Source organism: Dendropsophus ebraccatus, chromosome 15, assembly GCF_027789765.1.
Source record: "Dendropsophus ebraccatus isolate aDenEbr1 chromosome 15, aDenEbr1.pat, whole genome shotgun sequence".
Taxonomy (NCBI): Eukaryota; Metazoa; Chordata; class Amphibia; order Anura; family Hylidae; genus Dendropsophus; species Dendropsophus ebraccatus.
In genome coordinates this window covers 10033959-10048358 of record NC_091468.1, presented here as the reverse complement: position 1 = coordinate 10048358, position 14400 = coordinate 10033959, and the positions used below count along the sequence as shown (strand labels likewise).

The following is a 14400-nucleotide window of genomic DNA, read 5'->3' as shown; positions in this document are numbered from 1 at the left end:
TTGCATTGACTTTTAATACAAAATCATTGTATTATGAAAAGAACGGCCGTTGTGTAAATTAAAAACAACGGATGCTCTTTCCATAAAAAGTATGTTGTGTGAACGAAGCTTAATAAAAAAACAAAACCTGTTATATATATATATATATATATATATATATATATATATATATATATATATATATATATATATAATATATATACACATACTATATACATTGTATAACATACACTTACAGATAATAAGTGACCGCCTACATTTTGGAGGATGTGATAGTGCGAGAACATAAACACTGCATGGTAAGATTATTTGTTATTATCAATTCAGTCTCCTTCCTCCACTTCTCAGCTGCTGCTTCTTCAGCCGCTCTTTGTCTTCCCTCCTCCCCCCTCCCTTACGAGATGGCTGATGTAAACAAGTATATTTGCAACATTGTGGCTTCTTTGTAATGCTGGGTGGATTTATCACAGTGAGATCATTAGCAACTTAAAGGACAACTCCGGCGGGACCCCCCCCCCCAAAAAAAAACACAGACACACACAGACACCATACTCACCATCCCTCCTGTGACAATCGCCACTCCATTCGCCCGCCGTCCGCCTCACCGTCACCGCCGTCCAGCGATGTCTCTGACTTCCGGGTCCTGGGGATGGAAAAGGCTGCCAGTGTGCTTGCGCACCGGCAGCCTTTTCATTGGCTGGAGCGCATCACATGGCTTCCAGCAACCTCAGCCAATCAGGGCTGAGCAAGCTGGAAGCCATGTGATGCGCTCCAGCCAATGAAAAGGCTGCTGGTGTGCATGTGCACCAGCAGCCTTTTCCGTCCCATTCACTCTCTATGAAGACGCCGAGGAGGAAGAAGACCCGGACCGCCCCCCGGCTCTGACGTCGTCGTCACCAGATGCCGCCCGGGAGAAGAGGACCGTGACGATCGTAATAGGTAATGTATATATTCTTTAACTTCCGGGCGGGGGGGGGGGGGGGGGGGGGGGACGGGGGCCAGACCGGGTATTTAACCACATTACAAAGTTATATAACTTTGTAATGTGTGTTAAATAAGCTAAAAAAAATTTTCGTGGGAGTTGTCCTTTAATCTCAGAATAATCCTTCAAGCATTACAAAGAAGCTACAAAGTTGCAGATACAGCCTGCCAGGGACTTGTTGCCAGCTGCTTCAACTTCACTGTTGAAATCCATGCCTCTTATGTTGTTGCAGGAGCTGGGGAGGATGACCTCATTTCAGTCTCTGTGGCCCAGGCGCGATAAGGGAAGGTAAAGAGGAGACTTCACTATCTGTGCCTGCGCGACTGAGACAGAAAAATGGTGCTTGGGGCACACCTGTATCATCCCCTCCAGCCTGTGCAACATCAAAATTTAGATGGATTTCAGCACTGAACAGAGGCGAGGAGAGGGTTAAAAAGGACAGAGACCACACTGACCACCAATAATCAAAAGGAACACAAAGTACTGCAAACTGTACCAAGACAAATAAACCCTTTTCCCACCCTGATTGTCACCCCTGTCCCATTGTGTACCAGATCGCCACCCCTTGCTGTGAGATTTGAAGAATTTGCTGCTAAGCTTCCCATAACATCCTAAATGTAAAACATTATTTTAAGCTTAAGGTTCTAAATAATTTCCTCCTCTAACAAGCGTCTTATCATTCATCAGCTGCGTCTTATAAAGCGAAAAATACAGTACTTGTCCACGTTGCTCCTGATGGCCCCGGCTTATCACTGGCTGTTGCGGAACAAGGCAGTGATTGGCTATGCAGGAGTGGAAGGACCAGAGACGGCACTAAAGGGCATCATGAAGAGCGTGGAGAGGTAAGTATGGCTGCTTCATTTATTTATTTATTTATTTTTTTACTATAGCAGCTGCACAGCATCTATGCAAGACATATTAGAACTCGGGGGGATGCTGGCAATTGTCGGTCTACCGCCGGAGTTATGTGTCTTGCAGAAACTTTTTTTCTATTTAACTTAAACATCCCTTCAAGGGACGAAATGTACAAAAATTATAACAAGGAAAAATGTAATGGGTTAACCAGGCACCCATCACTATTCAGGGCAGAGGGGCACCTGGTTAAAAGCCCAAGTTTCCCGTCGATTTCAATGTTTGGTACTCAAGTCGAGCACTCGAGCATTGAAAATTGCTCAAATTGAATGAAGAGCTACCAAGCGTTTAAGTGTTCGCTCAACAATAACAAGTATCATTAGTTTCATCTTGCTATCAGTGCTCTACCAATGTCTGCAGCTCTGGACGTGATCTGGAGCCGACAGATGTTATTACATAACGAAAGTTAGACAAATTCCTAATATACACTAATTATGGGAAATGCACATTTAGTGCTATTTCCCCTCAATTTAGTATATCAAGCAGGCGTCAACTCATCTAAAAAACCGTGACGTCACAAATCAGGTGTAATTCATATGAAGTGTCTAGCAGGGGGTGAGGTATATGGAGAAATTACATTGTAAGAATAAGTATATACTATGCCAGCAGCGCCGTCCACAGCACATAGTAACAGCGCTCCCTCGATGGGGTCCGCCGTCCCCGGCTCCGGTTCCCCTGGAATCTGTGTCGTGAGGCCTGATCAGCCAGTCAGCGGCTGTAGTGGGGTCCCCACCAGTCTGAGAAGGATTTATCAGTGTGTCCCCTCCTAGGTTTTCCCTGCACAGTGACTGGACCCTTTTCACTTGGATAGAGCTATGCTGCAGTTAACAGGGGCTGTTATTGTGTAAAGGGGGTGCAGTGTTATGTAGTTCTGCACAATCTTTATTCTCAAAAGTAACATATCCTAGCCATATTACATCACTTTACAAGATGTGACTAAGGGCCCATTTACACAGAAAGATTATCTGACAGATTATCTGCCAACGATTTGAAGCCAAAGCCAGAAAGATATAAACAGAGATCAGGTCATAAAGAAAAGCCTGAGATTTTTCCTCTTTTCAAATCCATTCCTGGCTTTGGCTTCAAATCTTTGGCAGATAATCTGTCAAATAATCTTTCTGTGTAAATGAACCCTAAGCCTTTATTAGTCCAATCTATGCAGACACCAGTACAATATAGAGAAGACTGACACATACCAGAGGACTTGGGTTCATTGATGACTTCCTTACGCTTCTTGCTTGCATTGCATGGAGATGGCTCAACCTTGCCTGGAATCCTAAACACAGAAGACGTACCCCATCACTCGTACTGTATACAGAGTCATTCAGAGCATTAAAGTTGTCCTCCCAATTTTGACACCAGAACTGAATTATCTTACATTGAACTTCAACATCAAATCCTTAAATTTTTCCTGGATATATTCCTGGTCACAGCTTAAAAGGGGTTATCCAGTGCTACAAAATCATGGCCACTTCCTTCCAGAGACAGCACCCCTTTTGTCTCCAGTTTACAATTAAGCTCCTTTCACTTCATGGAACTAAGTTGCAAAACCTGCACCCGAACTGGAGACAAGAGCAGTGCTGTCTCTGGAAGAAAGTGGCAATGTTTTTGTAGTGCTGGATAACGCCTGCTACTCGGCTGACCACATCTTTTGGGCTGTGGGCAAAATTTATCGCCATCGGCCGCACATCTTTCTGTGTAAACAGGGAATGTGTGGCTAATGGCAAAAAGAAACTTGGATATGCATATAATGGGTTCTGGGATATTCAGATATGTGTACTGTCAGTTTCCAGACCTAATAAGCATACATACCTAGTGCGCTGCTGTGTGATCCGGCTTCCCACTCTCCAGCCACCTCTGTATCTTCACATCACTGCCTCCTCCAGAATGATTGACGGCAGAGGCAGCTAGGGCGGCCTGAAGGCACAGCAGGTACCGGATGTCGGGTCACACAGCAGCGCACTGGGTAAGTATGCTCTGTATGTGTGAAATTAACAGCACGGACATATGCATATATGTGATGTCAGTAATTGTCCTTTACCCCAAGATGGAAGCTGAGTGGGTGAGAACCTATTTCCGGGGTTCCTAATGGGTAGAGGAGAATATTCTCTTTATGTGGAAACAACAAAAACAAAGAGGTGTGTGTGTATATGGCACTAACCTCTCTGTGCAGACTGGGACATAAGAGGGAAAGAGCCAGTGAGGATACTCTCAAAGACCGGATCAGGCAGCTCTCTCTCCAGATCTCCTTCCTGCTCCCACCATGGAATGACGCCTGTGATCCCACACGCTCCCCCAGACTCGCTCTCATAAAACCAGTCACTCTGTTCATCGTCCCCTAGAAGAGAAAATAAAGATAATGCTAAATAATCCCCAGACATTTTATGTGCAAACAGCAAGAAGGGGGAAGCAAGGTCAATAAATCCCTTGGTGACCAATGTCTGATACTTGGGGGCCTCAGCAATGAATAGCACATGGGTCCTGAGCCCTGCAGAGCATGTATGGTGCCGCTTCATTCAGGGTCTACAGAACTAATGGAGACAAGTAGAGTGCCATCAGCCCTACAGACATAGGGGCAGGCGTAATATTAAAGGGGTACTCAAGCAATTTTTTTCTTCTTTAAAAAAACTGGTTTCAGAAAGTTATATAGATTTGAAAATGACCTATATCAGTACTTATCAGCTGCTGTATGTCCTGCAGGAAGTGTATTCATTCCAGTTTGACGGAGTGCTCTCTGCTGCCCCCTCTGTCCATGTTAGGAACTGTCCAGAGCAGGAGAGTTTTTCTATGGGGATTTGCCGCTGCTCTGGACAGTTCCTGACATGGACAGAGATGGCAGCAGAGAGCACTGAGTCAGACTGGAAAGAATACACCACTTCCTGCAGGACATACAGCAGCTGATAAGTACTGGAAGACTGGAGATTCTTAAATGGAAATAAATTATAAATCTGTATAACTTTCAGACAACAGTTGATCTGAAAGAATGTTTTTTTTTGCCCTTTGCCATAATCTTAGCCTTAATGCGAATAGTGTCTGCCATTATTAGCCCAGCTTGGTCTTTGTGCCAAGGTCAGTGCTGCGTACATGGGAGGCAGACGCTGTAATAACAAGCATTCTCCTCACCTATCCGTCAGGTAACTGTACGTACCATCACATTATGTACACAATGATGAGCTCACATAAGCATCATTATAAGTCTACCATTATCACATTAGACGGGAGAATTATACTCCCGCCACGCTATGCGCAGACACTACCGCGCTATCCACTCTTCCCGGCAGTATTAATTAGAAGGTGTAAAGCGTTTCGCTCATTAGCGCGTTTCAATTAGACTTTCATTCGGCGGCGGAGGAGGAGATGGTTTTCAGTACCTTGGCGTCCCTCGTCGTTGGTAAACAAACCGGCGTCGCTGCTGCTAATACTGCTGGATTCACTGGAAAAGCCACACACAAAAAAAAAAAAAAAAGGAGAAAGATTAATCACAAGAAAAAAAAACATATCTACAATATTCCGAGTCAATTTCCTCTCTTCAATGTCCAAGAAAAAAAAGGGAGAAATGAAATTTGTTTGTAATCATGCTGCAAATGCCACGGTTTTATGAACAACTGAGCGTATTATTTTTGGCACATAAAACCCAGGGAATCTAATGGGAGCCTGACAAGGAGCCAGATGCGCCTGTATGGAGGTGCTGACACAATTGATGAATTTTATTATCTGCCTCCATCAAACGCTGGCTGCTCCTTTCTAATGCCGAGCGATTCAGTCTGATCCCCAGAACACAAGTGCTAGGGAAGGGAGCCATCCTGACTAGAAAGCCATTCCAGGCCCTTCTCCTGCATATAAAACACCAGAGCCATGAAGAAAGAGGGAATTAGGATTTGGCAAGGATGGGAAAAAGAGGAAAAAAAATAAAAGTTAGCAATGCAATTCAGCAAGGTTATGGATTATGTGTAGCAATGCTGCAGAGGGTGGCCGGATGGGTAGTAGACCAACAATAGATCACGTGCACAAATGAAGGAGTTTGTGTTTTATTGTAAATGTGTCAGATATTTGTACTGATTCAGTCCTGTGTAATAGAGATGGCAGGCCTTTCAGCCAATCACTGACTGTGGCGGTCCTGGACAGTGATTGGCTGAGCGGCTTGTCAGCTCAGAGACCGCTCTGAAGCTCCAGCTGCGGTGCCAGGAGTCAAAGCAGAGGGCAGGAGAAGACCGGGAGCGTGTAGCGGTAATGTATATAGTTTAGGGCAAGGGCTGCACAGACATTGCTAACAATGTATATATATATATATATATATATATATATTTACACACAGTGGTACCTTGGTTTAAGAGTAACTTGGATTAAGAGCTCACATTTTAAAATTGTGACTTGGTGTAAGAGAATTGCTTTGGTGTAAGAGCTCACTTTACCATGTGGGAGCACGAGGAGGGAGGAGGGGCAGGGTCTGTATAGCGTGGTCTACAGCCCTGTACTCTGACCCAGAATGTCTCCCTTACCTTCCAAATCATAGCAGATCTACTTCAGGCTGGGGCTTGCATCAGAGGACAGGACTGTGGAGGTAATCTCTCCATAGCTGTAACCCCTCTCTCCCTGGACAGAGAGCGCTGCATGTATGTGCCCACATCTGCCCTGCTCATTCCTTCATGCTCTCTGCAGTCTCTGTCCGTCCTTGTGTTTCCCATCCTCTCCATTACTGTACAGTAACTTATAATATCACAGATTCTGCTGTTTCTGAATGTTTGTTTCATTAGTTTTACATGTTATTCAGAATAATAAATCCTTATTTTTGGGGTGTGGAACCAATTGTCTGCATTTCAATGATTTCTTATGGGAAAATTTGCTTTGGAACAAATTATGCTTATAATCCAAGGCACCACTGTGTGTGTGTGTGTGTGTGTGTATGTATGTATATAGATAGATAGGTCATGTGACCACCAGAAAAGTACATGGTGTAATGCATAAGCGTGGTCTGTCCTGTGAACTACAGGACGATCTGAACATATAAAATGCTGCTGCTATCTCCATTGGACCAGGACAGCAGTGACACACAGTAGTAAGTCCATAACTGCAGAGTTATACAACTCCCCTGATCCCACTGCCCATATCTTCTCAAGTGCCATGCCGCCTTTATATCATCCCTACTTTAAGAGCATAACCTGAGATCAAACATTACAGCTGCCATACACGGCCTCAATCTATCACAAGGGCTTAAGAGAGTTCAGCAGCTGCAAAAGGGTTAAATATCGATCTGAAGATATCAGAAGTTTTTCTAATGTCCATGAACCCACAACTAGGTCTATTACATAAAGCTGGTCAGACAACCATCTCTCCTGATACCTTCGAATTCATGCATGCTCAGCTTGGATAAGCAAGAGAAAGCAGCTGTCAGACTCCTCTGGTGACTGCTTTGTACCCTAGGAACAAAAGGATCGGGCATGTTTAAATCGAGCATCCCTTTCTCCCCTGACATCTGCCACTAGGGGGAGAGAATGGAGACATTCTATAATATATGGCCAAGCCTTACTCATCCTGAACTATAAACCCATCTAGCTTTCCACATATAGTTTCCCTAATACAACCTGTCGCTCATGTTCTCATCCGAGCCTTTCTGTTCCTCATAGTCCATCTTGTCTTTGGTTCCATGGCCAATGTCTTCTCCTTCCACCACCACCCCTTCATCAGGAACCTCCAGCCCATGCCTTGGAGGAGCAATCTTCCTCTTCTTGACTTTATTCTTGGAGATCTCCAGGTGCTGGTAGTGTTTAGCGTCATTGTCCATGGCCTGGTCCAGGCTCTGTGATAATGTCAAAGTGCTGGAAACATCTGATGGTGGGTCGATGGCCATTCTTTTCACTTTCCTTCTCCTTCGTAAGGTCCTACTAGCTAAGGTATCAGCGACTAGGTCCGATTCGTGCCAAAGGGGTCTTTTACTACGTATATTGTTAATATTGGAGGAGGGTCTCCTTTTAGCGAGCAGAAGCTGATCGTCCGAGTCACTGTCCTTCTTATTATTACCGGCACATTCCCTGTAGTCCTTGTTTTGTTCTTCGAGACTGGAGTCAGAGCCGTCGCTGAGACAGTGTCCAGTCTCCCACGGGTGATGAGTATTATCAGAGCGTCTCTTTCTCCCTCTCCGCTTTCGTGCTTGGCGCTTAAGGAGACACGAAATGCTTCGGGAGTGATCTCCAGTGTCAGCAAAGCATCCTCGGGCCTGTTCAGAGCTTTCTTCCAGTGCTGACACAAGGTCATGGACAAGCTCTTCCATTGTCCGACTGAAATGCCTATGAAGACACAACAAAAGGGCACATGAACAAAAAGAATATATATAAAGTAATATGTCTACTGGGGCACAAATGGTAAATGTAAACTGCATGTAAAATTCTATGAACCAGGATTGTAATCGAGACCGTATAATGGCACGTTCTATTTCGTTGTGGTCTGGGCTATAAGCAAGTGTATGGGCTGTGGAATACACGATGATGTGCATTGGCCCAGGAACTAGAAGCGGTACAAAACTGTCCACAATGGCGGATGTTATCCATTACGGACATGTGCTGGGATCCATGAGTAACAAAAGGGTTGATTACCCATCGAGGTTAATGTGAAAATTCCCAATAGAAGACCACTCATTATGTAACTAAAGAACAGATGAGGAGTCTCTGATCTGTGAGTCCAAACATTGGGGCTCCTATCAATCACAAGGATGGGGGTCCCTTGTTCCCCTGGTTGAATAGATTGCTGCCAATCCATTCAACTTTATAGACATGATGATAGCTGGGCAACCTTCATCAAGCCCACAGGGTAGCAGCGAGAGCGTCTGATTCAAACAGGAGACTCGGGACCCCCATTATTGCAATTAGTCCAGGTTCCCCGGGTCAGACTGCAGAAACTTGTTCAGCGTCTTTCATGAAAAAATAAACCTTTAACAAACTTGCACCAGAGGTTGTTTTCTTTGTGTGGCTGATACGTTCCCATCTCATTCGCAAGAGCAATGACGTAATCCGCAGCAATTTGGGTACATGTAAAGAAACTGTAGGGGTATGTTCACCTCACTCCATTCGCATAGGATTTCACGTGATTCTGTGATTAAGTTCTATGGTACTCCATTCTTGCAACAGATTTATATTCCACTGCGAGAAGTGGAGTCCATAGCCGTGTAAAAGTGAAGATATAGTGCTGCTGTAAGAATAATAAAGAGGCCATACTTACCTGTCCACGCTTCCCCAATGCCCTCCTGCTAATGTCTCCAAATCCCCCGATCAGTGACAATCTGTTCAGCCAATCACTGGGTGAGATGTGACAGCTCCAGCTCATTGGCTGAGCAGGCTGTCACTGAGCAGGGGACCCGGAGACGTAAGCAGGAGGGCACAGAGGGAGCACGGACAGGTAAGTATGGCCTCTTTATTATCCTTACAACAGCCCTATATCATCATTTTTACAAGGCTTTGGACTCCATTCTTGCAGTGCAATGAAAATCTGATGTGAGAATGAAGAGCCATAGACTTGCATAGAATTGCAGAGGTTTCACTGCGAGAAACACCTTGCTTGAAACCTGCTGCAAACACTATACCTGTAAATATACCTTAAAGGGGTAGTGCGGTGGTAAAAAAATATTCACAGAATAACACACATTACAAAGTTATACAACTTTGTAATGTATGTTATGTCTGTGAATGGCCCCCTTCCCTGTGTCCCACCACCCCCACCCGTGTACCCGGAAGTGTAGTGCATTATACATACCTGATCCGTGCCGACACGCGTCCACCATCTTGTGCCAAACGTCATCTTTGGTCGGCCCGAACACCTTCGATCTTCCCGAGTGCACAGTTATGCTCAGCCAATCGCGGCTGAGCAGCTGCTGACGCGGCCGGCACTCGGGAAGATCGAAGGTGTTCGGGCCGGCCGGCCGAAGATGACGTTTGGCACAAGATGGCGGACGCGTGTCGGCACGGATCAGGTACGTATAATGCACTACACTTCCGGGTACACGGGTGGGGGTGGTGGGACATGGGGAAGGGGGGCATTCACAGACATAATATACATTACAAAGTTGTATAACTTTGTAATGTGTGTTATTCTGTGAATAATTTTTTACCGCCGCACTACCCCTTTAAGGGTGGTTCACACGTACAGGATTTGCAGCAGATCCGATGGCCCAGAGTTACTTTGCACTGAATCTGCAACTTCAAATCTGCACCATCATATCTGCTGCAGATCCTGTACCTGTACGTGTGAACGCACCTTAAGGCTGGGTTCACACTACGTATATTTCAGTCAGTATTGTGGTCCTTTGATTGATTTGGTCAATTGATTTGAAAGAAAAAAAATTTTGCTGGACAACCCCTTTCAGCTAAAACCTTGCTTGTGTGCAGCACTGCATTGTGGCTTTTTCAGGCTGGGTTCACACTACGTATATTTCAGTCAGTATTGTGGTCCTCATATTGCAACCAAAACCAGGAGTGGATTAAAAACACAGAAAGGATCTGTTCACACAATGTTGAAATTGAGTGGATGGCCGCCATTTAATGGCAAATATTTGCTGTTATTTTAAAACAACGGCTGTTGTATTGAAATAATGTCCGTTATTTACTGTTATATGGCGGCCATCCACTCAATTTCAACATTGTGTGAACAGATCCTTTCTGTGTTTTTAATCCACTCCTGGTTTTGGACCACAATATTGACTGAAATATACGTAGTGTGAACCCAGCCTGAAAAAGCCACAATGCAGTGCTGCACACAAGCAAGGTTTTAGCTTAAAGGGGTTGTCCAGCAAAAAAATTTTTCTTTCAAATCAATTGACCAAATCAATCAAAGGACCACAATACTGACTGAAATATATGTCGTGTGAACGCAGCCTAAAGGGACATTTTCATGCAACAGGCCCGTCCTAAATCTGTACAACTGAAAATGTGTCACATACATCTGTATGGCTTCGTTTCTGCAGCAGATCCAAAGCCGAATGTGTCATACATATCACATCAGAAGGTTTTATGAGAAGTAAAGAGATACTTTAGAACCATCACAGGCCTAAAATGTAGAAGAGTTTAGGCAGCTAATAAATACATCTCCCAGGTCCAAGGTTACATGCTGTATATAAACTCAAGAGTTTTAACCTGATAGTGCTCTGTGAGCACCATTATATTCTATTGGAGTCTTCCGCTCGGTAAGATCTGTCTACCCTCCCGTCTTTGATGGTTCTGCCAACAAACTCCAATGAATTCTCCTGCCTTTGCTTTCTCTCTATAGAGCACCGAAACAGTTCAGAGAACAGTCAACATCTCCCAAATAATAGGATCCCACTCCAGGAAGCTTGGGGGGGAAGGGGGGGGGGGGGGTGTTGGGGGCGATGGCTCTCATTGAAGGGATCTACATATGCACTATGGGAGAACACAATACAAATTAGAAGAACCTCCCTGTCTAGTGCCAACGACTGGAGGTAACTATCTTGTAAGACCTATTCACATGTTTAGTGACTTTTCAGGTCAACGATTTTTATTCCATGAACCGTAAAAAATGGTTTGTAATTGAATCAGTTAAATTTTTGGGGGGAAATGCCCCTTTAAAGTTACACTCCCCCCCCCCCCCTTTTTGCATTCTGACTTCTCTACACAGGTGTAATGGATACATTTTGCAGTTTTCATACCCTATTTTATATCATACGTCATGCTGTTTGTTTGAGTAAAAAGTGATCTTTTATTAACAGCAGATTGTGCTAAGTGGGTGGGGCTTCACGGCAACAGCGCCAATTAGCCCACCCACAGCGCCACTGTTGGCCCCGCTCCTCCGTGATGTCATCGACACATAAGCCCTGCCCCCTTGACGCACATTAGTATGGGCAGACCTAGAGGGGGTAGGGCCTAGACCTTTAGGCCAGCCTGTTCCAATGGCCAACGAGGGGCGGGGCCTATTTGATATGACGTCATGGAGGAACATGACCAACAGTGGGGCTGTGGGCGGGGCTAAGTGGCGCAGTTACCGTAAAGCCCCGCCCACTTAGCACAATCTGCAGTTGATAAAAGATTTTTACTTTAAAGGGGTAGTGCGGCGTTTAAAAATTATTTACTAAATAACACAAATTACTAAGTTATACAACTTTGTAATGTGTGTTATATAAGTGAATGGCCCCCTTCCCCGTGTTCCCCCCACCCCGGAAGGGTGGTGCAGTATACTTACCAGATTACTGTCGATCCCGGCCACCATCTTCGGTCAAACGACATCATCTTTGGGAGACTAACTGTGCTCAACCAATCGTGGCTAAGCAGCTGATGACGCGGCAGAGGCGGTCCGGCCGGCCTCCTGAAGATGACACCGTTCGAGCCAATGTGGCGGTCGGGGTCGACAGTAATCTGGTGAGTATACTGGGAAAGGGCCCATTTACTTACATAACACACATTACAAAGTTCTATAACTTTGTAATGTGTGTTATTTAGTGAATAATTTTTAAACGCCGCACTACCCCTTTAACAAGCAGCATGTGATATAAAATAAGGTATAAAAGCTGCAAAATTTACCCTTTACACCTGTGTAGAGAAGTCAGAATGCAAAAAGGGGGGGGGGGGGGGAGGGGGGGAAGTGTCACTTTAAGGCGTTGTTGTCACTGCATGAAAATGGGAATACACCCTGGTTGCCACACTGATTTTTACCAACACTGGCCGTTGGCTCTCTGGGCATGCTGGGTAATGTAGTTTTGCCGCAGCTGGAGAGCGGCAGGTCGGGGATAACTGTTACATGCTATATAGAGGATATTAGTATGGTGTGTACAGGACCATCAGTATATGACTGTATGGGGTGCCCATTTTCGTCGGCTCCTTGCTGAAGGTCACCCACCTGGTTACCCGAGATGCCCTTTATAGTGGTACAGCACACGGTGACTGAGCGAGCCGTCCTCTGTCAGCCTGGCATTGCCAATATGCTGCTTATTAAGATTGCTGAAACCACAAATGTCACTTGTCACTAGTGAGCGAGGTGGGAGACTGCCGCTTTTCCCTACAATGGATTGTATCTGGCAGCGGGCTCTCCCTGCTGGCATATCCTGCTGCCCGCTGCCAGCAAAGCCTTTCAGGCAGAAGCTATTGTTGCCGGGGAAGGCATTATCCGCGCTGGCACTGACGCCTCTGACATAAACAGAAGGGCTCTAGAAACAAATTGTTCATTCACAAATCTGGATTAGGGCAATTTATTAGCGGCTCTATCAATTTCTGCACAACCATGAGCGCGCAGAAGGATTGTCTACCGAAGCCAAGCGGCCAAAAGGGCGAGCCATGCCGGGAATCTATACCACGACGGATGCCGCGCCACTTATCATAGCCTACTAAAGTGTGACTGGTGGGATCTCCCTGACCAGACAACACTGCTTAAAGGGGTTAGCCCCTGTCCTCAGGTTGTGTGCGGTATTACTATTCAGCTCCATTCACTTCTATGGAACCGAACTGTAAAATCCACTCCTAAACTGAGGACAAGAGAGACGCTGTTTCTGGAGGAAAGCGGCCATGTTTTCTTAAGCCTGGACAATTATTCTGCATACATTTCAGTGCACAAAGACAGCAAGAACATGCCATGACTTTAAAGGGGTAATTCACCATTTTCTTTTTTCTTTCAAAGCAACAAGTGACAAAAAGTGTCAGAGATTTGTAATTTACTTCTATTTAAAAAAATCTCCAGTTTTCCAGTACTTATCAGCTGCTGTCTGTCCTGCAGGAAGTGGTGTACTCTCTCCAGCCTGACACAGTGCTCTCTGCTGCCACCTCTGTCCATGTCAGGAACTGTCCAGAGCAGCAGCAAATCCCCATAGAAAACCTCTCCTGCTCTCCAGACTGGAGAAAATGCACCACTTCCTGTAGAACATACAGCAGCTGATAAGTACTGGAAGACTTAAGATTTTTAATAGAAGTAAATTACAAATCTCAGGCACTTTCTAGCAAAAATACATTTTAGTGAACAACTACTTGAAGATTGCTGGCGGTCCAAGGAAGGCATGAAAGGGCCACACCTCTAGTTTAACCATTTTAGTTGTCCCCGGCATCACGCCCCCCCCCCCCCCGAGAAACCGTTGTGGTAGACTTTATAACATGCTGTATTTAATACACCACTGTATGTGATGCAATTGCAGGTGATGACTATGAAGGATAGCGGGATGGGTTGATGCGACATGACAGGTGGCTGCAGGTTACATATAGGTCACATCTGCTATGGAGACTGTTACCATGAAATCATATACAAGGATTACAGGTGTGACAACCCGAGCCATCACCACCGGGACACGTAACACTGGGGGAAGGCACTGCAATAAGGAACCAAGAAATCTGAGCACGAGCTCCCCCATCCTGCATCACTCACTTTATATATAATCAGCTCGAACATTAAAACCACTGACAGGTGATGGAAAAAACATGGATTATCCCGTCACAATGGCGCCTTCCAGGGGTCAGGTGTATTAGGAGAAGGGATTAGTCAGAGTGCAAGGATCTGAGCAACTGTGACAAAGTGATAGAGACTGATAG

At 45.2% G+C, this 14400-nt stretch overlaps 1 protein-coding gene across 1 annotated transcript in view; it reads right to left on the bottom strand.

Annotated features, from left to right (window-relative positions):
- The window catches only part of GPATCH2 (G-patch domain containing 2), a 125237-nt gene that overhangs the window by 103904 nt on the left and 6933 nt on the right, over positions 1-14400 (bottom strand). The window contains exons 2-5 of the mRNA XM_069954449.1: positions 7477-8178; positions 5266-5327; positions 4056-4232; positions 3091-3170 (exon numbers count right to left, since the gene is read on the bottom strand). Coding sequence (XP_069810550.1) covers positions 3091-3170; positions 4056-4232; positions 5266-5327; positions 7477-8178 — 1021 coding nt within the window. The remainder of the gene's footprint in view (positions 1-3090; positions 3171-4055; positions 4233-5265; positions 5328-7476; positions 8179-14400) is intronic.